Source organism: Vulpes lagopus, chromosome 8, assembly GCF_018345385.1.
Source record: "Vulpes lagopus strain Blue_001 chromosome 8, ASM1834538v1, whole genome shotgun sequence".
NCBI classification, from domain to species: Eukaryota; Metazoa; Chordata; class Mammalia; order Carnivora; family Canidae; genus Vulpes; species Vulpes lagopus.
The window spans coordinates 130,014,652-130,039,870 of NC_054831.1; the positions used below are offsets into that span (position 1 = coordinate 130,014,652).

Consider the following 25,219-nt stretch of genomic DNA (forward strand, 5'->3'; position numbering starts at 1 on the left):
CGCGCCGCCGCGCGCCAGCTTGCCGCCCGGCAGCACATGTGTTTCTGTTTTGTGTTGTAGCATCTGTCCTGGAAGCTCGTATTTACATCTTAAGTGTCTGGTGAGTGGGCCGGAGCCCTGGTCGCGGCCCGGGCGGGGGGGCGGGCGGGGCGGCGGGCGCGCGCCCTCCGGCTCCTCTCCGAGTTGCTCCTCTTCCGTTCTCTCTCCCGGTTTCCCATCGCTCCGGCCAGGTAGGGACCGAAACATCAGAAACCGACAATGTGCAGTTCGCGGGATCTGGGGGGGGGGGGAGGAAAAAAAAGTTGCTTTTTTTTTTGTTTTGTTTTGTTTGAACCCCTCTTTTTTTTTTTTTTTTTTTTTTTTGGTAGGAGAAAAGGTTAAAAAAAAAAAAAAGACCTTAGGAAGGAGGGAAGGAGGACACGGGGTGGGGGGGGGAGTTGGGGGATTGAATGAATTAAAGAAAAAAAAAAAGGGGGGGAAGGAAGGCGGATCCACGTGGTTTAATCGGAGACAGACAGAGATCCCATTGTTCAAAATCAATAAAAAAAAAAAAAAAAAAAAAAAAAAAAGGAGCCGACGCAGGGCGAGCGCGCAGGGGAGCCCCGGGAAAGTAGCGGCGGCGCGGGGCGCCCGGCGGCCGGGGGCGGCGGGGCCGGCGCACTGGGGCAGGATCAAAGTTTTTGTTTTTCGCGTGTGTGTGCGAGCAGGTGTCGGGGGCGGGGGGCCGGCCCGCCCCGAGGTCGGAGCCCGGCGGCCGGCGCGGACCCGGGGAGGGGGCGGGGCGCGAGGGCGGGGGCGGGGGCGGCGGGGAGGGGGCGCGCGGACAAAGCAGCAGGTGGGGCGGCCCGGGGCGGGGCGGGGGCGCGCGGGGGGTCCCCGGGGTGTCCCGGAGCCTCCTGTCTAATTAGCGCCTGGGCCCTCGGAGGCTCCTTTTTCCTTCCCTTTACTTTTTTTGGGGGGGGGGTGGGGGGGGGGGAGGCACCGGGCTGCAACGGTGATGCGACGTGGGCGAACCTAACTTGAGGATGGGCCGGGGGCGACGTGGTGCCGGTGCCGGAGGTGCTGGTGCCGGTGCTGGGGGTGGGGGGTGGGGGGGTGTCTCCTTTTCTTTCTTTTTTTCCTTTCTTTCCTTTCCCCCCTGCCCCGGCGGTCGGGGGGCCCGGGCCGCCGTGCGGGATTCCCCGGGGGGGGCGCGGCTTCCTCCCGGCTCGCCCCTCTCCGCCCACCCCGCGGCCGCCACTTCGGGGAGGGCCGGGGCCGGGGAGGAAGTGGAGGCCGGTGGCTCGGCCGCGCTCCCCTCCCCCCGCGCAGTTTATAACCCGTCCATTGTGCGCCGCGGCCCCGTGTCTCCTCCAGCGCGACCATGCCCAGGAAGAAGGCGGCGGCGGCGGCGGCCTGGGAGGAGCCGAGCTCGGGCAACGGCACGGCCCGCGCGGGGCCCAGGAAGCGCGGCGGCCCGGCCGGCAGGAAGCGCGAGCGGCCCGAGCGCTGCAGCAGCAGCAGCGGCGGCGGCAGCAGCGGCGACGAGGACGGCCTGGAGCTCGACGGGGCCCCCGGCGGGGGCAAGCGCGCGGCGCGGCCGGCGGCGGCCAAGGCGGGCGGCGCGGCCGTGGTCATCACGGAGCCCGAGCACACCAAGGAGCGCGTGGTGAGCGCGGGCCCGGGGCGCCGGGGGTCGGGGGGCGGCGGCGCGTCACGGCGCGTCCTGCCGGGGGCGGCGGGGCGGGCGCCACCAGGCCGCGGGCTGAATCATCGCCGCCGCCGCACAACAAAAGGGCGCGGGGCGCGGGGCGCTGGGCGCGGGCGGGCGCGGGGCGGGCGCGGGCGCGGGTGCGGGGCGAGGCCTACCCGCCTGCGCGGCCGCCGGCCGTTGGGGCGCGCGCCCCGGGCCCCGCCGGGGGAGGGGCGGCCGGAGCCCGCCCGCGCGAGGGGGTCAAGGCCCCGCCCCCGGCGCCGCGCGAGCCGCCTCCCTCCTCCCCCTTCCCCCCCCCCTCCCCCGCCCGCCCCGGGAGGGGAGACTTTTGCAAGTTGTCTCGGGCCGGAGGAGGGGACGCGCGCGCGGGGTGCGGGCTGCGGGCTGCGGCGGCGACCCCCCGGCGCCCCCAGCCCGCGCCCCCGCCCCCCGCCCCCGCGGCCGCCGCTCCGCCGGGACGCGGCCGCCGGGGCGCTGCGGGGAGCGGCGGTTCGCGCCGGGGCTTTGAGGTTCCCGCCGCCTCGGCTCCGGCGCTCCGGGGGGGCGGGGCCTGGCGGCCGCCGCGCATGCCCCGTGCGGCCCTGCGCCGTCTCGCGCCGCCGGGGAGGCGGGGGCGGGGGCGCCGGGCGGGGTGCGAGGGCGCATGCTCCGAGGGGGCCCTCCCCGCCGCGGCCGAGGCCGGGAAGCCCCCGGGGCCGAGACCCGGCTTGGCGCTTTGTTCGGCGCGCGCGGGCTGCACCCCCGGGAAGAGGCATCCCCCGGTGCCCCCCGGTCCCCCCGACCTCCCCCACAGCTGCTTCCACTTGGGCCTGCACAGGTTCCGTGAGGTCATGACCGAGGCAACTCCGGGGGCCTGCAGAGCCCTGCGGGGCCGGAGGTCGCAGCCCGGGGTCCGCGGTCCTCTGCACCTCTTGAGCCGAGGATCCCGGCCTGGACCGGATTGCAGCCAGCCCCGGCAGAGGAGGAACTTGCACTCAGGGTGTAGACGTTGGAGAAGCCTATTTCTGTCCGTGGTCCCCCCCGCCCACCCCCGCAAAGGGGTGTGAGAGCAGTGCCGGGGCTCTTCACCCCCAGAGGTGCTCAGCTTAAATGGTTAAAAGGAACCGTATGTCTTCGTCTGCCTTACAGATGAGGAAACCGAGGCACAGCGTTTCAGGGCCTGTCCCAACAGCCCATCGCAGTAGATTTCCCCATGGGCTGCGTGTGTTCTGCCGATGTCCCTCACCCCTGTGCAGGGTGTTCACGTGAAAATGCTTTATAACTGCCCTCCCGTCCGGAGGAGTCTGCCCATCAGAGTGGGGAGGAGAGCCCCTGTCACTGAAATGTCTCCACCCAGGGTCTGGGACCAGGACCGTGTCCGTGGCAGTCTGAGAAACTGGAGCACAGGGAACGGTTTTCCTTTGACAGACGGACGTCTCTGTGCAGGCCCCTAGCCGGTTGGCCTTCCAGTCCCGGTGTGTTAGCAGGGAAACGGACCAGAACGGCCAGCAGGGCTCTGCCTCTGGTGGGTTGTGTGTGCGGGAGCCCCCGTCAGATGCAGGGCCCTCGCCAGCCCATCAGAGCCAGGCATTTTCTTGTCCCGAAGTGAAAGGAGAGCTCCTTACCCCCACGCTGAAAGTTCACCCAGAACGTAGTCCCGGAGAGAGTGTGCAGAGGGACCCCGGCCGGCCTGTCTGCTGGAAAGGGCGTTTTCTTAGTCTCACCAAGAGATTCCTGCCCCCAGAAGCAGACACAGCCGAGCCTTGCAGTTCACGCTTGCTTTGTGTTTACGGATCACGTATCTCCTACATCCTTGCTACGTGTAGACAAACCCGTACGTACCTTCCCCCACCCCATTAAAAAACAAGGAGGCCTCTGAAGCAGTTGAGCGGTTTTCCCTTGGACGACTCAGTACATCAGGAGACGGAGCGATCAGATGCCTCATGGAAGGTGCGCATCCCAAGTTTAGGTTCTTACTAGCGTCTTTGGAGTTTGGTCCAGGGTCAAGGCCAGGCCCGTGCTGCCCCTCTGCTTCCCACAGGCCTGGACCTCGGGTAGATCTCCTGCCTGGCCCAGGTTCCTGCCTGCTTAGGGAAGCATCAGTCCTGCCCCAGGCCACCACCAGCTGTCCCCAGCTTGTTTCCGGAGAAGCTTTTTGAGGGAGAATTTTGCAAACCTCACCACGGTTGGGGACCTCCCCTGGGGTGTGTGTGTGTGTGTGTGTGTGTGTGTGTGATAGCAGCTGCCAGGGGTTGTCTGGAACTCGAAGCCGCAGGAGTCGGGCTTGTGAAAGGGGAACCCGGAGATGGTTGAGGGGCAAGGTTGCCCTGAGTTAAGGTGTGTGTTTCTGGAAAACATTCTGAGGATTTCGGTCTCAGGAAGTGCTCTCTCCCAGGCTTAACGTGTAGTGCTGTCAGGTGAGCATTTTATGATGGTCTAGGGTGGATGACGCGTGAGCTCCAGGACCCTGTAGTTCATGCAGGCCGCATTGGCCGAGTCCTGGAAAACGGGAGTGTGGCCAGCCATCCGGTCTTCATGGTTTCTTCAGTGTTGGGTCGCTCAGGTCTTGTGGACCCTGAGACAAGTGTGTCCCATCTGCAAGGGCCAAACAAATACCACTGAAAAGCGAGTTTGACGTCTGTTCCAGTTGATAGCCCCTTCGGGAGTTTGTCGTTGCTGGCAGGTCTCTGAACGGCCTCCCCTCTGCCAAGGATAGTGGTTTTCTAAGAGGATATATGTTAAAAGGTGGATTCAGCCTCATAAACATGCTCCTTGCACTTGGGCAATAATTCAAAAATCGCTTTGAACCAGAAACCCCATTTTGTTGATTGAAGAAGCTCAGTGCATTTTTCTGCAGTGGCCATTCATCTCGGCCCCGCTTCTGTGACCGGGCTGTCGGGAGGCAGCAGGTGTAATGAAATTCACGCATCCTATTGGGGAGACTATTGGACCGGCTCCGCTGCCACGTGGTCCTTACTCACAAAAAGCAATCTCTTGGCCCAATCAGGGAAGGCTGGATTATACCTCCAAGGGTCACTCAGCTTCTGGCCCTCGGCCCTGACGGCCATCCCTGGGGTTCCTCTGGGGGGAGCCCAGCAGATATCGGGGTCTTTCCCACCTGACGGGCCAGCTCAGATCTGGCCAAGAGGGACATGGGCTGTGATTTAAAGGGTATCAGGAGTTCCGTCCCTTACTTGAATTTTTTATTTCCTAGAAGGTAGAGGGAAGAATTACATTAGGGAGAAATAACGTAGGTGTCTTATGGCAAACGACGGTGCAGAGGTCAGCAATGAAGTCCAGCCAGTTACTTTCATCCGATGTGTGAGGACGTAAGGCCCAGGACATGAAAACCCGAGAAAGAGAACAGTCTCTTTGGAGGAATCTGACTGGAGTAGACTCCACTGGCGGAGGCTTTCCCCAAGCCTTGTAGCACTAAGGTTGGAGTTGTGTAGAAGCGCTCAGCCGGCTTGAGGAGCCAGTGTCCACAGGCCCTTGCTCCCTTGCGCTGTCGCTGGCACCTCTGGGTCACAGAGGAAACCTGCTCCTGCCTGGGACCATTGTGGAGGTTCTGACGGTGCACTGGAGTGGTGGGCTCGTGGTGGGCCTGCGGGGGCCACCTGCGAGCCGCGGCTCTAGCAGGTGCCCCTCGGGGTTGTGGTCCAGTGGTCACGTCGCCCCCGGAGGGCTGGCTGCTGACATGGGCAGAGACCCAGGGCCGCTCCTTCCTTGGGGAGCCTGACAGAAACCGCTGGCCGCTGGTCCTCCTCTGTTGTCGATCTGTAGAATGTTCCAGCCAGGCTCGCCAGCTGAACAAAGAAGGGGAGATAACCGAGGGAAACTAGGCTCCCATTCAAGTAATCCGAGTCTGTGGGTGCTGTGGGGTGGGACTGCCCTCCGATTAAGGTCGTTCTCTGAATAATTGAAGCATGGCAAAGTCCTCCACCCTGGCTGTTCGCTCCCTCTCTGCACGCTGCCTGCAGCCGTGCCCTGTAGGTGGACAGTCTTCCTCCAGCCACGTAAACATGGGCGAGTGTGATGGGCCTGTCCCGTGGGGTGCTCGTGGCCTCCGGCTTGAGTCACGCAGTGTCCCCGTGAAGATGTGTTCCTCTTGAAAATGCATGCCCTGTGTTGTCGAGCATCCCGCCAGGGCAGGCACCTCCTGGAGGTTAGCATGACTGGGGCCGGGTGGCTTTTTTTCACCAGGCCTTCCAAGAACAGTTCTGGAAGCAGCAGGAAGCCGTTCTCAGTGTCCTGGGGTGGTGAGGTAAAGGATGAAGGCAGAGAGGGAAGTGTGTCCGTTTCCCCCCCCCCGCCCCCCACCCCCCGCAGGAACTGGGTCCCTGGGTCAGGAGTGAGTCTCTGCCTGATGGTTGACTTTAAGAAGTGTGTTTGGGCATTTCAGAAATACAGCCAACTGCTGAGAATATTCTAATGCGTGCCACCCCGTGGGACGGTGGCTGTTCTGAGGGGTGCATGCTCCCGTTGACGAGGGCGCCTCTGCGTTGGGAGGCTGAGGGTCTGAACTCTGGGGTCCTGGGGCCCCGGGGCAGGGAACACAGCCTCTCCCTCCCAGGCCCCGGCCCCACCACAGCTGGGCTTCACCGTGTCACCGGCGCTCTGGTGACGTCCCCATGGGCAGCACACGGAGGGATGGTCCAGAATCACAGGTGACGCGGGGCTCCCGAGGCTTGGAGGCGTGTGCGGCACTGTGTTGGCCGTGGGCAAGGCAGACCCGGCCCCGAGGTCAGCCGTAGTAATGCTCTCCATGTGCCACCTCGTGTGCCGCGCCAGGCCGCTCGCACACCCCTCCGTAGGCAGCGTGCAGGGTGGAGGGCGACGCTGGCTGGCCGATATTGTCAGTGTTCTCCAAGATCTCTTCAAGAGAAATCCATGAATAAAAATGAGCCTGGGCCTAACAAACGAGCTGCTCTGGGCAGGTTTGGGATCATGCACGCTGATGAGGGGGTGATGAGGGGGTGCCCACCTCTGGCCTCGCGGTGCAAGCCGCCGGGGAGGGCGTGAATGACGATTTTTCTTTGGTTTCTGGCTGTCATGGGACAGACCACGAAAGCTGGAAGCAACATCGCAAGCTAATCCTTTCTCTCTTTCTGTCTCTGTAGAAACTTGAAGGGTCTAAGTGCAAAGGGCAGCTTTTGATTTTTGGGGCAACCAACTGGGACTTGATTGGTCGAAAAGAAGTGCCTAAACAGCAAGGTATGAGACCCAGTTTCTAAAACTGTACGAAGCTACTGTTTGTCGCGTGCTTCCTGTGTGCTAGGTGTCCGTGTGCTTCCGGCCAGCCCCACCAGGTAGGTAACCTCTGCCTCGACAGAAGTGTTCAGAGAGGCCAAGCAACTTGCCCGAGGCTGCACAGCCCCCGTAGTGACGGGCAGGACTTGAACCCTGGTTCCTGTGCCAGTTTCTCGCTTCACCAGTCTGTGTTTGAAAAATCCAGGTTCCGTTTAGGATTAAATGGGAAAAGCGTAAGCAGTCACCACAGATAACGTGGACACCTTCCTCCCACCGTCCTCCTCCCGTCAATTACTTTCACAAAAACAAAGAGGCTCCTCCTGCGTGATGTCCGAATGTCTGAGATATTTGTCACGTGTCACAGGTCCAACTTGTTAGACGTCACAGAAGAGTCCACGGCTCTTTGCAAGCGGCCAGATTGTGGCAGGAACTGGTCGGTGGGAGCAAGTAACAGTGAGTGGAGTGGGGGGTGCAGAGAGAAGTCCCGAGAAGTCGCTTTTGGTTTCCAGTGGCTTTTAGAGAATCGGTATCTTTCCTCAGGAGGGTACCAGCCCATCCAAGAGAAGAGAAGCTGGCACGTCGCCACATTTTATGGCTTCTTGATTTCATTTGGAAAGATTCCCAAAGTACTTTCCAACATTGCCCAGCGAACAAATATTTGCTCACTGACACTCCCTGGTGCCTCAGGACGGGCAGAGGATCATCTTATTCCATGAGGATCATCTTATTCCATGAATGCGGCAGGAGTTCGGCAGCTCCTGGGGTCCGGCCGAGCGCTCGGCCCCCGGGGCTGGTGTCCTGGAAGCCCCTCCCGGCGGCGTGCGATGGCCGCGGGCTCCCTGGCAGCCCTGTGCACCTGCCGCCTCAATTCCCCAGCTGCTGGTCCAGTGGGCCCGTCCCAGTTACGCACGCTCGGGCCCAGCGTGGGGGAGTCCATTCCCGAGGAGAGCAAGTGGCGGAGCTTGAGCTATCGCCTGCGGATGGAGGGTGGGTGGCACCGCCAGGCTGGGCCAGGCTCCCCCCCACCCGTGAAGGAACAGGAGGAAGGAAAACCATCTTGTGGTTTAAGATCCATTTACACGCCCTGGTTGGAGGCCTTCTGGGCGCGTTTTCAGAGGGCCTTTCTGTCTTCTCCCTCTCCGACCCTGGCTTCCCTGATTGGTCTCCCCACAAATGAAGGTTTTTTTTTTTTTTATGCAATTAAAAAAGGTTCTTTGTAAGGATTTTAAAGTGACTTTTGGCCCTCCGTGACCTTGCCAAGAGACTACAGGAAAAGGAGGGGGATTTGTCCTACTGCCACGGCTCGCATGGAATCAGCATGACGCCTGCTTGGTGGACAGGTTGACACGGTGACTCGTGCTCCGTGCCCTGACCACCGGCCTGGTGGGAGTTGGGACTGCTGCCGGCCACTGAATTTGAGGATCACTCTGACCGGCTGCCTCGGTGGTGGCGGCACCGGCGGGGACAGGTCCGCCCCTCAGGCTCCCGGTGTCCTGGGCGTTGATTGATCCTCCTGGCGCTGCCTTAGGGAAGAGGCTTTGGCGAGCCCGGGGCATCTGGCCACCCGAGTCAGGTCCACTTTGTCACAGCACCATGTGCTGTTCCCAGAGATGACCAGCGTCAGTGATGCCACCGATTGTGTCGCCTTCACAATGAAGACTTGGGACAGAAGCTGCAAAGGCCGTCAGTTTTGGTCTCCTCTTTGGCAAGGAGTTGTTGGGTCGTCTTCAACGTTGGGGTACAGTGTCGAGTGGAGCAGCTCTGGGTTGCTGGTGCCAGGGCGGCCGCGCAGCCCAGTAATGACGTGCCTGGCGCCCTCTGCTGGGGGGGCACAGGCAGGACTGGCCTCCAGCAGTTCCACCTGCTTAACCCCTGGAGCTGGGTCACCGGCAGCCTCGTAATCAGCTCTCGCATCCAGATCGACCGGACGAGGTGGACGTGGCAGTGGCTAGCATTTCACAATGATCCCCACGGGCCTAGAAACGTGGCTTGTGTCTCTGTTGAGAGCCCCAGGTTGAAAATGCAAAGCAAAAAAATTGGCCATGCTCTGTCCCTGAGTGGAGGGGAGAGGGTTTTGAAGGACGCAGCTGTGTTCTTCCGACCCACAGGCCCTTCAGTGTTTGAAGTGCTTCCTGGGTGCCAGGCATTGGCGAGGCCCTCGGGTTGGTAGGGTCTGGAAGGCACCTGAGTTCAGGAGGCTGAGTGCTGTGGTCGGCCTCGGTGTGAGGGGAGCAATGAGCTGAAGGGGGATGTGGGCATGGAGGGCTTCCCAGAGGCGGCGATGCTTGACATGAGCTTTGAAGAACAAGTAGGTGACAGGGAGGGGCCTTCTGTGGGAGGGAATACATGGCAAAGGCATGGGGCCATGACCTGACCATGACAGCAGGGCCCCTGATTAAGAAGGAAGCGGTGTGGCAGGAGAGGGGTGTCAGCTGCCTCCCCACCCGCACCCCCCCGCCCCAGGGCCTGGTGGATGTGCAAGGAGGGCAGGTTGTTCAGAGGAGGGTGGAGACACTCAGACTCCTCTCCTCAGGATCCTCTGGCTGCAGGGGCGAGGCCAAGGTGGGTGGAGGGCAGGCAGGGGAATGTGAGAAGGGGTGTAGGGAGCAAGGAGGACGGGGAGGGAGATAATGGGTCCACTGCCAGCTTTCCTGGGTTGGGCTCCCAACAAGAGGGAGAGCACCCTGCCTCTTTGGCCACTTGCATGTGGGTGTGCTCAGTAGCCAGGGGTCTGAGGTCCCCGAGGGAGGGCTGGGGCCAGAGGCAGAGGTGAAGCAACCCCAGTTGCTGGGTGGGCTCCTTTTTCCTGGGGCAGCCTCCCGATGCCAGGCTGCTGCAGCTCCCCAGGGCTCCCGTGTCCTGGGAGAGCGGGACCCCTCGCGGCCGGCCCCTCAATCACTGGGTGTTTGATTTGCACTCTTCCCTCTGCAGCTGCCTACCGCAACCTCGGTCAGAATTTGTGGGGGCCCCATAGATACGGCTGCCTGTCGGGGGTCCGGGTGCGGACAGTGGTCTCGGGATCCTGTGCTGCCCACAGCCTCCTCATCACCACGGAAGGGAAGCTGTGGAGCTGGGGTAAGTCCGGGCCTGGTGGGACCGGGTGACTCATGGAGGTGGCCCCCGTGGGGCTGACTTCCTCCTCTGGCTTCCGGGAGGGGCGGCCCTTTGCAGCCTCGATTCTTCTCCCTGATTTCCAGCTGGTCTCGCCTGTTCCCCACAAGCGCATCCTTTTCCTCCCCTCCCCTTTGCTCGTACATACACCGGACTCTTTGAATTCTCTCCACTTTTGGGAAAATTTTATTTATTTATTAGAGAACATGTATGCACATGAGCGGGGGGAGGGGCAGAGGGAGAAGCAGGCTCCTCCCCGGGAGCCCCCACCCCCCACACACACTGGGATCCATCCCAGGATCCCGGGATCATGACCTGAGCCGAAGTGACTGAGCCACCCAGGCGCCCCTGAAGGGTCTCTTTGAAGCAACCTTTCCCTGAACATTCTGACTGAATCTGGATCTTTCTGATCTTGAGGTGCCTAGAATTGAATTTCTATTTTAGACACGCAGTCCCCCGGGCAGACAGTACTCCCCCCCCCTTGCTTTGTGGCACAGCATTGACGTGAGACCTGTGTTCTTGCCACTGTAAATGCCGCCGGGCACGTCATGGCATCGGCCACTGTGTCTCCGTGCTCCTGTCCCTCTGTTTCCGGGGATCCCGCCCGCCTGCAGGTTGGGTTGCTCAGTGCCTATGATTAGACTTCCCGACAGCTGAGTTTACTTTTTTCTGAGTTGAGTTGCTTTCCTGCCACTGGAGCCCCTCGCCCGGGTCCCTGGCGGTGGTGGCCTTGGCCTGAGGCCCCTCCGCGGGGCTGCACGCACTGCTGCCCGTTCCCTCTTCCAGATTGTTGATCGAGGTGCTGACCGAGGCTCAGGTTAGCCCCGCGCCCTCTCGTAGCTCCTGGACTCTTCCTCCAGCTGGGTACGTTGGCAGTCGTCCCCGCCCTTTGTTTCTGGTCCTTTGGCTAGCTTTTAGCCCATATGACTGCTTTTTTATTTCAGTCTGTTTGAACCGTTTTTTGCAATTTCATGAGCTGCTGTACTAAAGTCCAAATATATTAACATCTGTTGTCTTTGCTGCACTCTGCTAATTTTGTAATTCTGTTGGAAAAAAAAAAAAAGAGCTAACAAGTGTGTCTGGCCCACATTTAAACTTTGTCGTCTCTTGATGACTCGCTGACATTGCCACGGCTGTCGTTTCCCCCCATCAGTGCAGGGGTCCGGGCTCCTCCCAGGGCGCCCCTCCCCGCAGTGTCCCAGCACTGAACACGGCAGCGTCACAGCTCCGAACTTGACATCTCTTCCTTCTGATCTCTTTACTGAATTTCCCTTACGTGGTGCTTCTGAAAACATGCCCTGTGCTGACACTGGGCAGAGAGGGGAGCTGGAGGCCATGCGCCCAGGCTGGCCCCAGAGTGAGGACTCGTGTCCCTGTGAGTGGACTTGGTGCTATGGCGGGGGGAGTGGGGGGGACATGCCCGTGGGGACATCACCATTCCACGGTTAGCTGCGTGAAACGGCAAGGGGTGTCGTCTGGGGTCTAGAAGCTTCGTGCACCTGTTAGAGCCACTCGGGCCTCTCGAGGGGCCGAGAGACCATGCCCGACACTCGTCCTGTGTAACCTACCTTTGCCGGTGAACCCAGACCGCTCGCTCCCGGCGGAAGCCAGTGTGTGCCGCTCCTGCCAGAGGGCTGGAATCCGTGCGGGCTGGAGGACGGTTCTTCTCTCTCGCATTTGGCAGTTCCCTTCCTTCCTCAGGTCTCAGGATGCTTGGCCCTGCTCTTTGTGGCTCTGTCCTCCGTGTTTCTCATGAAGAAAGGTCAGAAGTTCATTGTCAGGGGAGGGCGTGAACTGCTCACCCCCGACCCCTCGGTGCCCTGACTCTTTGGCCCCAAGAAATCTCCCAGATTTGTTTGGTTACCACCATGTGGTTCTTCTCTTGGCCAGGGGGACCTGTGAGGCCGCAGAGCTGTTTGGTTTGGGAACTGTGGTAGCTGGAGTTGGAAAGCAGGGGAAGTGTGGGGGCTCCTCCCGGCCCACCGGGATCCCCATGTCTGCTATGCAGCCAGAGGGCCTGTGCCTTGTGGAGGGTTCTGGCAGAGGCCGGCCTCCTCGGGCCTTTCTGCCTCCCCAGCTCACAGCCTGCGCGGCCCCGTTGGCAGGAAGGGCTTGTGGTCCACCCCTGGGGGTCCCGTGGCTGAGGGTCTTGTGGAGGGCCCCCGCCAGGAGGTGGGCTTGGCACTGCTCTGCGGGCAGCGTTTCCAGGGCAGGTGAAAGGTGAACGATGGGCAGAAATGAACCAAATGGTCCATGGAAGATGCCCAGGGCACTGAGGTAATTAAACTCCGTGAGGCAGGCGTCCAAAATAGTTCCCCTCTTAAAATCCATCTCGGAGAGAAGGGAGCGAGGGAATTGTCTGGCAGGTGGAGTGAGAACTGGGAGTTTCCATGAGCTCATCTGCTTGTGCGGGACACCCGGGGCGAACCGAGCACTCCGTCTCCCCGGTAGCAGAGCTACAGAAAGGGCTCCCAGGTGGGTCCCAGCCGCTGCCCCAGAAAAGCGGGTCAGAGGTGAGGCAAGTGGCCACAGCCCGCAGACACGTCTCTGGGGATGGCACTGTATATCCTCCCCTGGTCACCCGGCCCCGCTCAGGCCAACCTCGAGAGGTTGGCCACTGACAGGGGAGCCAGGGCTTTTTGCCTCTTGTTCTCGGCAGGAGGGCACCCTCTGGGGGGACCCAGGTGCGTTGGCCTTTCCCGGGACGCTGTCCTGGCTGCTCTCTCCCTTCCCACTGTATCTTGCTCTTGATCTGCAGGTCGAAATGAGAAGGGGCAGCTGGGACACGGTGACACCAAGAGGGTGGAAGCCCCCAAACTCATTGAGGGTCTCAGCCACGAAGTGATTGTGTCTGCGGCGTGTGGACGGAACCACACCCTGGCGTTGACAGGTAAGGAATGGCTGGCTTCTGCTGCGTTGGGCAGAAGGCCGCATGGTCCACCTTGGGCATTGGAGTGGAGTCGTCTCTGGGGCTCTGAGTCAGGATCAGAGGGGCGCCCAGAGACCCCAGTGGATGCTTCTCGGAGCCACGGCTGGCCTCCCCACCCGCTGGCATCAGAAGGTGGTCGGGAGGCAGAGGCCGGGCCCCTAGACCCTCCCTGCGTCCTCAGCCTCGGCTCTGAAGGGCCCGTGCCCCGAGCTGCCCGTCCCACCTCTGTTTGCGGTACGGTCTCACTGGCGCTCTTCCTGGCACACGAGCTGTTTTTATTATCTTGGAGCCTTTGATCCAGATCAAGTTCCACACCCTCCGTGTTCTTTTACCTTTTGTGATCCTGTCTTTTCCTTCCAGAAACGGGCTCCGTGCTTGCGTTTGGAGAGAACAAGATGGGGCAGCTCGGCCTCGGCAACCAGACAGACGCTGTCCCGAGCCCTGCTCAGGTGCCACTCCTCTCTCCTGGCTCCGAGGCCTTTGTCTCTCTCTGCTTTCGCTCTCAATTTTCTGCGGCGAGACCCAGCACTGCTCCCTGTAGTTCAGTTGATGCCTTGTGGAAACAGTCTCGATTCTTAGAGCAGAATTCATGTCCTGTCGTCTTTAAAGCACACTTACTAGGTGCCCAGCATCGAGAAATATCCTGAGAACAGTTCTCTCATTGAAAGAATTTTCCCAGGGGCCTTGTCATAAGCCTGCTCTGTTCCAAAGAAAGGGAGAAATGTTAGATGTGATTCGTGTTTCTCTGCAGAAACCTTTTGAGTTGGGACCTTATGGGACGTCACCTGCCAGGGGCTTAGTGCACAGACAGGAGTTAGGCAGGTGGGGATCGTGCTGAGAGTGACCATGAATGCAGGGCAGCCATGTGCCAGCAGGTATCTGATTAGTGGCTTAAAGATGGGGGGGGGGGGGGGACTCCGCATTTTTGGTCTGAAAAAGAGACAGTTGGCAAGTTTACCTGTAGTTTGAAAGAGTTTTGAAATGTCCCCATTGCATCTGCCATTTGCTCTAAGGAGGAAGTGACCGTTTGCAGAGGAGGCCAGGAGCGACAGGCATGGCCCAGGGCGCAGGCTAGATGGCAAGGGCTCTCCCAGACTGAGGGGCGCCGTGGCACAGTTTCTAAGTCCCGGCTGACACGTGCTTCCAGAGCCCACGCTGAGTCCCTTGGGGCCTTGGCGGTCTTATTTCCTGAATTTGAACCCTTCTGTTTCTTGCCCACGCCTTCAGTGAAGACTAGCTAGGCTGGTATCTGCAGAGGGCAAGGAGAAAGGGAGAAAGCTGCTCTTTCCAAGTTGAGGCCGACATGCTAGTGACGGGGTGAGGTTTGGGGGTTACGTGCGGGCAAGTTTCTGTCCCTGTCCCAGCTGGGGTTTGCACTGACCCGGCCACGGTGTTGGGCATCTTGAGGGATGCGGGGGTGGGCGCACCGTGGGCCCCGTCTTGGGGTTTGACTCTGCTGGGAAGGTGGGGAAGGGGGGTCACGAGGCTGTTTCTTCACGGATATTCTAGGCTTTGGCCTTCAGAATGCTGGGTCCGTTCAGTTTCTTTTGTAATCGAATAATTGTTTCACACCGATCTGCCGGGGGCGGGGGGAAGGCTTTTTATCAGTCTTTTGAAAAATGTCTGAGAGTCTACTGTCTTGTCTTTTCAGATAATGTACAACGGCCAGCCAATTACCAAAATGGCCTGTGGGGCTGAATTCAGTATGATAATGGACTGCAAAGGGAACCTCTATTCCTTTGGGTGCCCTGAATATGGTCAGCTGGGTATGGAAACATTTTTTAAAAGCCCTGTAATCTAACTGCATATCTGGGACCAGAAGTCAGTGTGGGCCTGCACACACGTGCTGGAGATGTGGGTAATTGATCGCAGATAATAGCCTTGATCCATTAAGTGGATCTCCCGTTTACCGGGACAGCGCGTCCTAACCCACGGCTGTGGAGCATTACAATGGCCTGGCCCTAATGAGTAAGTCGGCCTCCTGTCTGACAAGGGAATCTTTTTTTCTTGAGAGGGGAATTCGTTCATGCAGAAAAGGATTTCGAAGTTGTAAGGAAATAACCAAGCCCCCTTCATTCGGTTTCGTATTTAAAGATTTGCCTTTCTTGGAAGTGAGAACATCACTCGAGGTAAAGGTGGTTGTGCAAACCCTGGTCTGGGCGACTCCCCTCCAGTGCCCACCTAGGCCCCACTCCCCGTGACCGGGGCCCGTCCCGGTGCCGCCCCGAACAGGACGCGCTCCTCCAGAAACACGTTCCCGTCTGGCTCATGGAGTAGGAAGGGAAAGCTCAGAGAGCAGTGCTCCGAAAGTGGAAGATGTCTCGATCCTGATTTTACAAGGTCTCCATTTTCTTTTCCCATCTGACACCAAAGTGTTTTTTTCCCCTCCTGGCGCCTTCCCATGGCCCAGCCCCTGGCGAGTGGGAGGTGAGGAGTGGGCGCCCCCTGCTGGCGCCTCAGCCGCAAGCCACTCCGGATCCCCGCGGCCTCCGTATCTGGGTTGCCGGGTCCCCACGTCATTAAGAGCCGCAGATGGAAGAGGGTATAAATAGAACAAGGAGCATCGCGCTGGCCTTAGACTTCAGGGAACAGTGACTTTGTGAAACTAAATATACCTCAAGTCAGAAGTGAATAAGAACGAGCAGCCCCTTACGCACATGCAGTGTCGGTTGCCAGGGAGTTGCCGGAGACTGTTGGAGAAACTGTTTCCATGGCCACAGGCCCTGGTGCCATCGCCAACCCCGGGCAAAACACCGGAAGTGTGTTTCCAGTCTACTTCCGGAAACGTGTGGCTCCCCTGCTGCCTGTGGCCGTCCCGGATTTGCAGACCAGCAGGTGGATTTTCCTTCCGGGAGAACTGCGTGACCTTGGCAGTGACGAGGAGGCCGGTCCTTGAGCCCTGACTGTGCCGGGTACTCGGGGCTTCGTACAGGCCCGGGGGGGCCCCGCGTACACTTTTATTTGGAGGCAGTTTGAGATCCTGGCTTTAGGGGTGTCTGGTCAGTCATGCTCCTCTGCTCTCTTGGAAACCCTCTGCACCTCACTGTCCAAATCCAGGGAGATCCCTGTTAGAATGTAGACATGTAACCTTGGAGAAGTGTTTCCCGGCACGTGCGCTCGCCCCCACCCTCTCTCTCTCTCTCATGACGCATTTTACTGGGTCAGGCAAGGCAAAGAGGAGAATGTGCCATTAACTGTATTTTAACACCCGTAGCGATATATTTAGGTTACTAGTAAGTCCTAAAAACTCTAGTCTTGGGATTGTGTGTTGAACTTTTTCTGTCCTTTCTTGGCCCCTCCGGGGGCCGAGTGGGGCACAGACTACCCTGTAGGCCATTCCTTTGAATTTGTGGTTTCTGACTCTGACCACAGTTCACAGTGAGAAATGTGCGTGTCACGGCCGGATCCAGATGTTCGAGGCCCGTACAAAGAATTTCTACGAAACAGCAGCCTCATTACAGACAATGATGCCCTTGGGTGTTTCCTATCCTGCCCCATTCATTAATTGGTTTCAGCCCCCAAAATCGATCTCCTGGATTGGGGTGTGCCCCAGATGGGAAGGCATTGTGTTGGGACAGAAGTGTCGCTCGAGGCCCCGAGGGGCTCAGTCGGGGCAGGGGCACGTGCTCTCGACTGCTGCCGACTGCTGGCTCTGGTCCCCGCAGGACACAACTCCGACGGGAAGTTCATCGCCAGGGCACAGCGGATAGAATATGACTGTGAGCTGGTCCCCCGGCGAGTGGCCATCTTCATCGAGAAGACGAAAGATGGACAGATTTTGCCGGTCCCCAACGTGGTCGTACGAGATGTGGCCTGCGGCGCTAACCACACGGTGAGGTTTGAAGGTTTCTGGCTTGTCCCCTGCAGGGGGGCGGGGGGAGGGCTGTGTGTCTGCTCGGGTGTCCCAGCACTTGGCTCTGGCCAGGCTGGTCCTGGAGACCCAGGACCTCCCGCCGTCCTCCCACGGCCGTGCACCAGGCGGTTCACTGTTTACCTTAATAGTGTCTGTGTAACTTCTGTAGACGTAACTAAAGGACGGGCGTGTGGGGTAGGAATCCTATGGTGACTTTCTGGTTTTGGCTTTTATCCAGCAGAGCACCAGAGGCCTCGTCCTAGGTCCGTAGACAATGTCCCATACAGGCAGGGTGCTGAATGGTGAACTGTGAAGGCTGTTTCCTTAGAGATGGCTTTGGTTAGACGGCAGTAGTTTTTGTGTATGTGTGTTGTTTCGATTTTTAATAAGATTTTTTTTCTTAAACATTTTTATTTATTCATGATGGACACAGAGAGACAGAGACACAGGCAGAGGGAGAAGCAGGCTCCTTGAGGGGAACCCAATGTGGGACTCGATCCCAGGACCCTGGGATCATGACCTGAGCCAAAGGCAGACGCTCAACCACTGAGCCCCCCAGGCGCCCCGTTAAGATTTCCATTTTCAAGTAGTCTCTATACGCAGTGTGGGGCTTGGACTCCCAACCCTGAGGTCGAGTTGCGAGCTGCACCCACTGAGCCCGGCAGACACACCAGTACTGGGGCTTTATCTTTGTTGCCTTCTTGGAGTTACCTTGCCCAGGGATGCCTGTGAGTCAAGGTTGGCTCGCTTTTCTGTTGAAAGAGCACTGGGCTGGGAGTCCAGACACCACGCTGGTGTGGTGTGCAGCTGACTGGCGAGAAATGTCAGGCGTGACTTCTTCCCTGGAATATTCCCTGTTTAGTGCTCAGTGACGAGAACTAGATTTCCATCCCGTGGAGTCTAAAATCTGTGGTTCTCTTCTGTCCGGTGTAGCCCAGGGAACAGAGGTGGATCCCGCGCAGGCCTCTTAGTCACGTCGTTTAATGAGTCGTATGTTCACACAGTTCAGATGCTGAACGTTGGAAGACGTCCTGAAGGAAAAGGGTTTTTGTTGTTCTTGTTTTCCAAGCAGGCTCCACACCCACTGTGGGGCTTGAACTCCAGACCCTGAGATCCAGACCTGAGCTGAGATCAAGAGTCTGACGCTTACCTGCCTGAGCCCCTGCAGGTGCCCTGAAGATCCACTTTAGGTTATGTTCAGTCCACGTGACCAGATGGAGGTTCCCCGTGAATGGGGTGTGGTGGGGGTGGCGCCTAAGAGTCCCAGGCAGGCAGGCCTTCCCTCGGGTCTTTCTGCTGTTCCGTCTACACTGTGATGAGGGAAGCCAGTGCCTTGACCTGCCCTCTAGAGACTCCTGCTCTTGCTTGTGATGAGGAACCAGGGAGAGACTTGTGACTTAGTCGTGATTCAGGATGGAAAGTAGCGTCCCCAACAGAGGGAAGAGGAAATGCCCTGTCGCCTCCCGCACCTCGGGGTGGGGGCAGGTTCGGCCTATCTGCAGCGTTTCTGCCTTTTACCATCAGCTGCTGCAGCAGTTCTCTGGACCACAGTGTGACCCTCTCGTCCCCTCCCGTCAGGAGCCCATCCCAACACTGTTTCTCCTCCCGCAGCTGGTCCTGGACTCTCAGAAGCGCGTCTTCTCCTGGGGCTTTGGTGGCTATGGCCGCCTGGGCCACGCCGAGCAGAAGGACGAGATGGTCCCTCGCCTGGTGAAGCTGTTTGACTTCCCTGGGCGCGGGGCGTCCCAGATCTACGCTGGCTACACCTGCTCCTTTGCTGTCAGTGAAGTGGGTTAGTGATTTCCCCCCATCTGGGCCTCCGGAGGTGGGGTGTGCAGATGAGCACTCTGGTGGGCGAGGGAGCCGCAGAGTCCTCCACGTTCCCCGACCAGAGCCCCAGTGTTCTTTTGGACAGAATGTTCCTCTTGTCACCAGCGTGCAGCATCTTGCCTTTCTTGTTGATGGTGCTGGAGAGGAGAATTCAGTTCTTGGCATGTGTGGTTAGAGTGGGAACGTGTTTATCTTTCCCCAGGTGGCCTGTTCTTCTGGGGGGCCACCAACACGTCCCGCGAGTCCACCATGTACCCGAAGGCCGTGCAGGACCTCTGTGGCTGGAGAATCCGGAGCCTGGCTTGTGGGTATGTGGCAACGTCTCCTGGTGGGCAGGATGCCTGGGCCCGGCGGACACACTGGGGCGGGGGCCTCTTCCCTTGTGAGGCGCCAGCAGCCCCCATCAGGGCATCAGATGCACCGGAGTTCTAGGACCTAGAACAGGTGGCTTGTCCTCTCACCTTCGCAGGAAGAAAGTCCTCCTGAAGGTTTCTGTTCTTCAAAGGCTCGGTGGGCTCTGCCCGTCTTGCAGCTTAAAATGACTTTAGCTGGATGATAGGATTTTAGTTCCCCTGACCTGCTGGAAGCAGGTGCTCCTCAGTTTATTTTGAGGACACCTGTTGAGCTCTCTCGCACTTCTTGGTGAGGAGTTCGATTGCTGGGGAGGGTGGGGGCAACGTCTCGGGGTTGGGGTGCTTCAGCTTTAGTCGGCCAGAATGTCCAGGCCCGTCCGGGTTATTGTGTGTTGTGTTCCAGCCCCTTTGGAATGAGTCCTCCGTCATCCTGATCTGATGACGCCTTTCCCTGGTGTGTTTACCCCCAGCCCTAGAACCAGGCCGGGGCGAGGCGGGAGGGTCCGGGCCTCTGGTTCCTGGCGCTGCCTCGGGGCCTGCCCAGGACACCCTGTGCGTGTTGTGGGAAATGAGCACCTTGGAGAGTTTTTAATGGGACAGACTGGATGGATTTTAATGCAAGTAAGTCACACGCTGCCTGCAGGAAGCGCCCGTGGTGGCCGCCCTATGACGGCCTCTCCCTGTTTGCAGGAAGAGCAGTATCATCGTGGCCGCCGATGAGAGCACCATCAGCTGGGGCCCGTCGCCGACCTTCGGGGAGCTGGTAGGCGGGGGCCTGTGTGTGCGGGGTCAGGGAGCAGGTGGGGGGGCCGTGGGGGGTCAAGGAGCCAGTAGGGGGAGGTCAGGGAGCAGGTGGGGGGCCTGTGTGTGGGGGGGGTCAGGGAGCCAGTAGGTGGGGGCCTGTGTAGGGGGAGGCAAGACCCACAGAGGATTCTGTGCCCATCAGGCCGTGGTGAACGTCCTTTGATCACGTTGTAAATACGGAACCAGGGAGGGTTCAGATCCCATTTCCCTCAGTGGTGTGAGCCGAGGTGGCGGTGTGCCCCTGAGGCGGAAGGGGGTGCTTTCTCCGGATCTCTCCGGGAGGGCTTAGGTCAGCAGGGACAGCGGGTCGCTGGCACCACGTGGCCGGAGGTGCGCAGGCATCCGTCCCCCTGGTTTCCTCCTGCGGCCCCACAGAGCGGTGCCCCACAGGGCCAGCCTCTGGGTCACCTGGGGACGCTGCTCCCTCATTTTCCTCAGTAAGTCCAAGCCTGTGTTGCTGCTTCCCTAACCTCCGCCGCCTGCCTGATGAGAACCGACGGCCCTCGATTTCTCGCACATACTTGGCCTTCCCCAGCCGTCTGATTCTTCGGGGCTGGTGCCCACGGTGCCTGATGAGTCTTTAACTTTTAATTCCTTCGTCGAGAACAGCTTGGCTGCGGACGCGGCTGGCGGTGCGCCCGTTCGAGTTGCGATTTGATCCTCAGCCTCTTTGTTATTTCCTGCGGGGAAGGCGGTCTGTTTCCCTTCCCGCCTTGCTTCGTGGGTGGGAGCTGAGGGGTGATGCAGAGGAGGGAAGAAAGGGCTCCTTGGCCCCTGGAGCCATGTCTGGGCCTTGGTGGCCTCGTCCTCGGTGTTCTGCACACACTTTGGGGCCCCACGGGGCTCCTGGGCGGCGGACACCCCGGCTCCTCAGCGGCAGCCCCGGGTGCAGCCTTGAAATCAAGACACCGAACCTGGCCCGGCTTTTATGGATTATTCTTGGAGAAGGGCAGGTGTTTCTAGGGCCGGTCAGAGATTCCGAATTCCCATTTAGAAACCAGAAGGGAGTGAGGGGGCCTTTGGGGCAGCGTCTGGGGGGTGAGGCGATGGCGTGGCGCTGGGAGGAGGCACTTCTCATACGGGAACGTGCACGGTGGCCTCTGGCGACCGATGGTGCTGGGAAGGGAGACCCTGCGTTTCTGCCGAGGGTGTGCCGGCCCTGAAACCCCCCGTGCCCACCCCCTCGATGCGATGCCCTCTGGGCAGTCCTCGAGCAGACTCCGAAGTCTCTGGTGTCCCCGAGTCATTCAGGACCCAGCCCGCAGGGCAAGTGTTGGGCGGCCGGTGTTCTTAGCGATGGTGTCACGTCCCCAGTGACGACCCCAGAAGGTGCCCGTTAGTACACAAACTACCACAGGTGACTGTTCGGCATCAGGGTCCTCGAGTTGAGACTCAGGCCCATGTCAGCAGCACCTTCCGCGGGTAGGTGCTGCGTCCTCGGCCTGGCCCTCGTGTCCAGCGTGCCGGGGCTGTCACCAAGCCAGCAGGGTCGGCTCTGGCTCGCGGGCAGCGGGCTCCCTGTGCACGTCACCAGCGGTCCCTTTTCCGGACTGTGCCACTGTGACCCCGGGTCTGTGTCTCTGTTCACTTTGCCAGGGCTACGGGGACCACAAACCCAAGTCCTCCACCGCGGCTCAAGAGGTGAAGACGCTGGACGGCATTTTCACAGAGCAGGTGAGCCAGGGCCCTGGGCCAGCAGCAGAGCCAAGAGGTGCCTGCCCGCGCCTGCCTTCCCCTGCTCCTGGGCTCGTGAGCCCGCTGCAGGCTGGTCTCCCCAGGTCTCCCCTGCTGCGTCTCACTGGGGGTGTTGGTGGTGACGGCCATCAGAAGGCGCAGCACAGGGCAAGCCAGCCAGACTCGGTAGCCGTTCTCACCCCAGGTGACACTGGCCACCGTCCAGCTCCCAAGGATTTGTCATGGGGACAAAGGCTTCACTCACATCTGCTCCGAACCTTCAGCTGAGACGACACACTGTTAGGCTGTGGGGCGGGTGGGGGGGAAGTGGGGTGAGGCCCCTGCTTCTCTGTCCACTGGGTGCCCCGCCCTGCCTGCCTTTGTCTGCTGACGCACAGCTGGGCCCTGGGCCCTCACACCAGGTGGGGTGGTCTGGGGAGGCCCAGGCAGCAGGATCCCCACGGCCCTGCTGCTCTCTGCTGACAGCGTTGAATCCCTGCTTGGTGGCAGCCTGGGACACTCCAGCTCATAGGGCGCGGGGTCCAGGGTCACGGTGACCCTAGCACCGCCTCGGCGGTCCTGCCTGGGCCGACCGGTGGCTTGTTGTCCACTCCTGGCACCTCCAGCGCTGGTTCCCCCCCGCAGGTGGCCATGGGCTACGCACACTCTCTGGTGATAGCCCGGGACGAAAGCGAGACCGAGAAGGAGAAGATCAAGAAACTGCCAGAGTACAACCCCCGGACCCTCTGATGGCCCTGGAGCCCCCCGCGGCTCCACACCCCCCGCGGCAGCTGTCAGTTCCACGCGCACTGGGACGGGACGTCGGACAAGGAATTGAAGAAAACAAAAGTTGACCGAAGGTGCATTTTCGTTAGACTCCCTGAGGTTCCGTTTTATAAGTGATTCAACATCAACTACCTTTTCTGTATGCTTTCCAAAGTGGTTTTTTTTCCCTCCTAACGTTTAATTAAAGTGTTTGCTCATAGTTGACTTAACCATTCCTACAAAGAGGCAGAAACTTTGAGCAACCCAGGTGTTTTTTGTTTTTTTTTTTCCTTCAAGTCATTTTTCTTTTTTCTTCCTGCTCCTAAATACACTTCTCAGAACAGCCCTTTCCAGTCGTGACTAGCGTTGTGATCCGAGCGGGCGCTCCCTGGGAGAGGAGTCCCCGTGGACTCAGAAGGTTCTGTCCCTTCTGGGAACCGGCAGCAGCCGGACAGAGACAGTCGTGGTGGCGGATCTCCATCCAAAATCACGCCCGCCTGCTTCGGGAGCATCTGGGTCACTTTCTTTCCCGCTTCTGCAGCCCAGCTGAGGCTGGCCTTCTGTTTCTCCCCCTGGCTGCTTAGACGCCCCACCGCCTTTTGGCTGCAACATTACTAGAATCTGTCGTGTCCCCCCTGGTGGGGGCTCTGGGGTCTGTGTTTAGCCATTTTTATCTACTTTAGCTGTAAACGAAGTCCAAATGAAAATCAGGTGACTGTGGACCCGTTGGGGACTTGGGGGGCGGGCAGACGTGGGGACAATGTGTCTGGGTCAGGGGCAGCTCTGGGGCTCCTCTGAGGAGCAGGGGCCGCCCCGCCCGCACTCGCCATTAGAGATTGATCAGCCAGCAGCTTAAAAAAAAAAAAAAAAGTGCATTCTGGAGTCCTTGCAAGGAAGGCTCAGCCCTTTCCGTACCAGCCTTTATCACCTCTGTGCTTCTGTCTGTACCCCCGCCGGATCCTGCTGGAACGGGCCCTGGTTCCGAGACGCGGGGTCCGGCTCTGCTCACCCAGCTCTCTGGTCGCATCGCTTGGCTGTGGTACCAAATAGTTGGGATTGCTGAAGCAGCCCCCCTTCCCCGCGCCAGCGCACATCTGTGACTGCCACCCGATGCCCGCCACCTGCCCTCTGCCCGAGCTCGTCACCGGCGTTGCGCTGCTCTGCGTGAGTTACGAGGTGCCTTTCCCGGACCCCTCCGCTCACTAGGACCCAGGAGAGGCGACAGCTCTGGCTGGGGCTCTTGGTTTCGAGAGGGTCTGGACTGGTTTGGGTGCTTTAAAATAGATTTTTTAGTTCCGTGGTGCTTCTGGGGGAGATGGGGTTAGAACTTCGTGTGATACTTGGGTGGATGGGAAAGTTCAATATTGGTCTCTTTTTTATTCTTTGCTTTGCTGTTGTTACCACTTGTCATTGTCTCGATGTTAAAATGCCAAAAATGATCTAGTTGTTGTTGCTTTTTTCCCTGCCCGCCCCCCCTCCCCCGTCACGCCTTCCAAGGCACGTGACAGGATCTGTCCTGGCCGGTCCCAAGGCCGTGCGAGGAGGGCGGCCCACGTCTTCTAAGGTTTAGTCTGACTCCACACTCGTCTTTGCTGTCCTGTGTCTAGTCCAGGGGAGGAGCTTCTGCTAAACTAACCTGATTTGTCCAAATCACCCCCAAAGCCACCCTCTGGGGCTCTCACTTCCGTGCAGGGATCCCATCCGTTCTCCTGGACGCAAGCCTCTTTCCTGGAACGGGGCTTCGGCGCACGCACCCCTTGTCCCCTGGAGCTGCCCTTGGTTGCGTGGGGCTCTGACCCTCCAGGGGACTAGCCTGAAACCCGCCACCAGCCTAGGTCGGGGCAGGCCCCTCGCCCGGAGACTAGAGCAGCATAGGCACGGGGCTCCCACGTGAAGACGGCCCTCTTCTCTGCCACAATCACTCCTTTTGGCTTAGAATTTTAAAATGAACTTCCTAAAGGGGAAAGGTCCTCCAGGACAAGGAATTGGGGGGTGGTCCCGCACTCCAAGAGAAGACAGGGGGCCCGGGCCCAGGCTGAGCGAGTACTTGGCGCCGACCCTTCGGGCACTGGACTCCCCTTCCAGCTCTGGAAGAGGGGTTCAGGGCAAAGGGGAGAACACAGAAGAGGTTGTGATTTGGTTGAAGGTGCCTGGTTTAGTGCTGTAATTGTCTTTTTTTTATATATATATTTCTTGGAGTAAACATTTTAAATAAACGACATCATTGTTTACTCTGTTTTGGCTTTTGTGCTTCTTTTTCAGTAGAACCAGCATAAGACATAAAAACAGCAATTCCCATTTTTCCCAGCTCCCTGCAGGCGCCTCCCACCTGCTGCCCACGCCGAGGCTCCCCCGGGAAAACCGGGCTTCAGGGGAGCCCAGATCAGTGTCTGGGGTTGAAGGTGAGTGGAGCTCCAACTCCCTCTGAAACCTGTGACCCGCAGGAGGGCTCCTCCTTCCCAGGCCCAACTCAGAAAGGGGGTTGGGTTTGCGACACTGAGGCTTCAAGGGTAGACGGTCAGGCACGGAAAAGCACTGAACGGTGGTAGGTCTCGGGTGCCCAGGAAGCCCGTACCCTCATCTCCACCTTTTCCCACCAACCCTTCCAAGGGGAGCCTAAGCCCTCAGGTCACTTAAGCCCTGGTCACAGGTGCTCCGGGCCCACTGCAGAGCCAGTCCCAGGTGTTCAGAAGCCCCAGGCACCAGGCCCAGTCGGTCAGGGATGACCCACTGCCTTTGCTCCCAGGCCGCTGCTCCTCCCTAGCATCCAGCAGCCGTCATGGTGGTGCCTCTGGGGTGCTGGCTGTCCCAGGTCCTCAGACCAGCACCCTCTTCAGTGGAGCTCCCCAGCAGCAGCAGGAGGGGCACGGTGGGAGCAGCAGGGAGCAGGGCTTGTTAACCTCAGAGGCACTCCAGCAACACCCTGTCCCATCAGCTTGGGTTGGCAGGCACGTGGAAGTGGGCAGTTTCTCTCCTGG

The 25,219-nt window shown here is 59.6% G+C and overlaps 1 protein-coding gene across 3 annotated transcripts; it reads left to right on the forward strand.

Annotated features, from left to right (window-relative positions):
• RCC2 (regulator of chromosome condensation 2) lies at nt 1-24,477 on the forward strand. 3 transcript variants are annotated; one of them, XM_041766925.1, is made up of 13 exons: nt 1-100; nt 1,357-1,648; nt 6,793-6,886; nt 9,854-9,997; nt 12,792-12,923; nt 13,323-13,411; nt 14,614-14,728; nt 16,628-16,794; nt 18,427-18,607; nt 18,848-18,953; nt 19,689-19,761; nt 21,399-21,476; nt 22,122-24,477. In XM_041766925.1, exons 2-13 carry the CDS (start codon nt 1,364-1,366, stop codon nt 22,224-22,226), a joined length of 1,569 nt encoding a protein of 522 aa, XP_041622859.1. In that variant the 5' UTR covers nt 1-100; nt 1,357-1,363; the 3' UTR covers nt 22,227-24,477. The 3 variants fall into 3 exon arrangements, with proteins under 3 accessions (XP_041622859.1, XP_041622858.1, XP_041622860.1); XM_041766924.1 differs by lacking the exon at nt 1-100 and adding an exon at nt 108-230; XM_041766926.1 differs by lacking the exon at nt 1-100 and adding an exon at nt 691-707.
• Nucleotides 24,478-25,219: the final 742 nt, after the last annotated feature.